Source organism: Pongo abelii, chromosome 8 (genome assembly GCF_028885655.2).
Source record: "Pongo abelii isolate AG06213 chromosome 8, NHGRI_mPonAbe1-v2.0_pri, whole genome shotgun sequence".
Taxonomy (NCBI): Eukaryota; Metazoa; Chordata; class Mammalia; order Primates; family Hominidae; genus Pongo; species Pongo abelii.
The window spans coordinates 23,630,241-23,632,830 of NC_071993.2; the positions used below are offsets into that span (position 1 = coordinate 23,630,241).

General features: G+C 41.3%; 1 protein-coding gene across 1 annotated transcript; it reads left to right on the forward strand.

The window, feature by feature from the left end:
- Positions 1 to 1,897: 1,897 nt before the first annotated feature.
- On the forward strand, positions 1,898 to 2,374 carry LOC100432541 (small ribosomal subunit protein eS17-like). The gene has a single exon (XM_054522066.1). The coding sequence runs from the start codon at positions 1,920 to 1,922 to the stop codon at positions 2,325 to 2,327; it is 408 nt and encodes a 135-aa protein (XP_054378041.1). The 5' UTR covers positions 1,898 to 1,919; the 3' UTR covers positions 2,328 to 2,374.
- Positions 2,375 to 2,590: the final 216 nt, after the last annotated feature.

Genomic DNA, 2,590 nt, shown 5'->3' on the forward strand with positions numbered 1-2,590 from the left:
CCATTTAGAGAACTATAGAGCATTCAAGAATGTGAGCAGGCATACATTTCCCATTTATTATTTCCATAAGAAGAAAGCCTGGATGACATCAACATTGTGCGAAGACTGGTTTTCATTTGGTTTTAGTCCACAGGCAAGAGAATATTGTAGGCAAAACAACATCCCATGCAAGATTCTTCTGATACTAGATAATGCTCCGGGGCATGCACAGCATATTGGTGACATGCATCCTGATGTAAATGTGTATTTGCCACCAAACAAAACTGCACTAATTCAACCAATGGACTAAAGCACAAGAGCTGGGTTCATAGCATACTATATACACCAGATGTTTGCACAGGCTGTTGAAGTGACTGAATCTGACCAAATACTCCTCGAGTTTTGGAAAGGTTCTAACATTCTAAGTGCTATCCAGAACATGGTTGCAGCACAGGAAGAAGTCACACAGCAATGCATAAATTGCTTTTGGAAGAAAGCTTTGAAGACGTATGTGAACACATCAAAGGCTTTAACAAAGACCCTGCTGTTGATGGAATAGTAAATAACAGTGTATTAGTGCTTGGGAAACAGCTGGAATTTGACATTGACAAGGAAGATGAGCTTGTTGGCTTTGAGGCTGAAGAATTTATCAATGAGGAGCTGATCAAAAGGGAGTAAGCAAGAAGTAAAGAACTTGAGGCAGAGGAAAAAGTTTTACCCAAGGCACCAAGAAAGTGCACAGCAATGAAACTGCAGAGGTGTTTGCTATGATTAGCATTGGTGTATAGATGTTATAAGAAGTGGATGTATCAAAAAGACACATGCCCTCGTATGTTCATTACAGTACAGTTCACAATAGCGAAGACATGGAATCAACTTTGGTGCTCATCAATGGTGGTTTAGATAAAGAAAATGTGGTACATATATACCATAGAATACTATGCAGCCTTAAAAAGAACAAAATCATGTCCTTCGCAGCAACATGGATGGAGCTGGAGGCCATTATCCTGAGTGAACTAATGCAATAATAGAAAACAAAATACCAGATGTTCTCCCTCATAAGTGGGAGCTAAACATTGAATACACATGAATGTAAAGATGGGAACAATAGACACTGGGGACTACTAGACAGAGCAGGGAGGGAGGGGAGCGTGAGCTAAAAAACCACCTGTTAGGTACTATCCTCACTGTCTGGGTGACAGAACTGTTGGAATCTCAAGCCTCAGTATCATGCAATATACCCATGTAACAAACCTGCACATGTACCCTTTAATCTTTTTTTTTTTTCTTGAGACAGGGTCTCACTCTATTGCCCAGGCTGGAGTGCAGTGGCGTGATCACGGTTCACTGCAACCTCCACCTCCTGGGTACAAGCAATTCTCCTGCCTCAGCCTCCGAGTAGCTGGGATTACAGGTGTACGCCACCATGCCTAGCTAATTTTTTTTTATTTTTAGTAGAGATGGGATTTCACCATGTTGGCCAGGCTGGTCTTGAACTCCTGGCCTCAAGTGATCCACCCACCTTGGCCTCCCAAAGTGCGGGGATTACAGACGTGAGCCACTGTGCCCAGCCAGTACCCTTTAATTTATAATAGAAGTTGAAATTGTAAAATGAAAACAAAAGCAGAGAAACAGATGCCAATTATGAGAGATTTGCAAGAGTTGACAGGCAGATGCAGTATGCTCTTCCTTTCTCTAGGGAAATATATAATGAAAAGAAGAAACAAACTCTACAGTCAAAACTTGATATCTTCCTGCACATTATGCCTGCTAAACCATCAAGTGCTCATATCCCAGTGCCTTCTACAGGTTGAGCATTCCTAATCTGAAAATCCAAAATGCAAACTTTGAGTGCTGACATGATGCCACAAGTAGAAACTCCCACACTTGACCTCCTTTAATAATTTCACAAAATCCTCTTTTACCAAGGACCCGCCAACATGGGCTGCATTTGCACCAAAACCGTGAAGAAGGCGGCCCGGGTCATCATAGAAAAGTACTACACGCGCCTGGGCAATGACTTCCACACGAACAAGCGCGTGTGTGAGGAGATCGCCATTATCCCCAGCAAGAAGTTCCGCAACAAGATAGCAGGCTATGTCACGCATCTGATGAAGCGGATTCAGAGAGGCCCAGTAAGAGGTATTTCCATCAAGCTGCAGGAGGAGGAGAAAGAAAGGAGAGACAATTATGTTCCTGAGGTGTCAGCCTTGGATCAGGAGATAATTGAAGTAGATCCTGACACTAAGGAAATGCTGAAGCTTTTGGACTTCGGCAGTCTGTCCAACCTGCAGGTCACTCAGCCTACAGTTGGGATGAATTTCAAAACACCTCGGGGACCTGTTTGAATTTTTTTCTGAAGTGCTGTATTATTTTCAATAAATCTGGGACAACAGCAAAAAAAAAATAATAATTTCACAAAATTATTAAAAATATTGTATATGATTACCTTCAGTTTATGTGTATTATGTGTGCATAAAACAAATAAATTTTATGTCTGGACTTGGGTCCTACCTCCAAGGTATCTCATTATGTATATGCAAATATTCCAAAAATAAAAATAAAAATCTGAAATACTTCTGGTCCCAAGCATTTTGGATAAGGGATACTC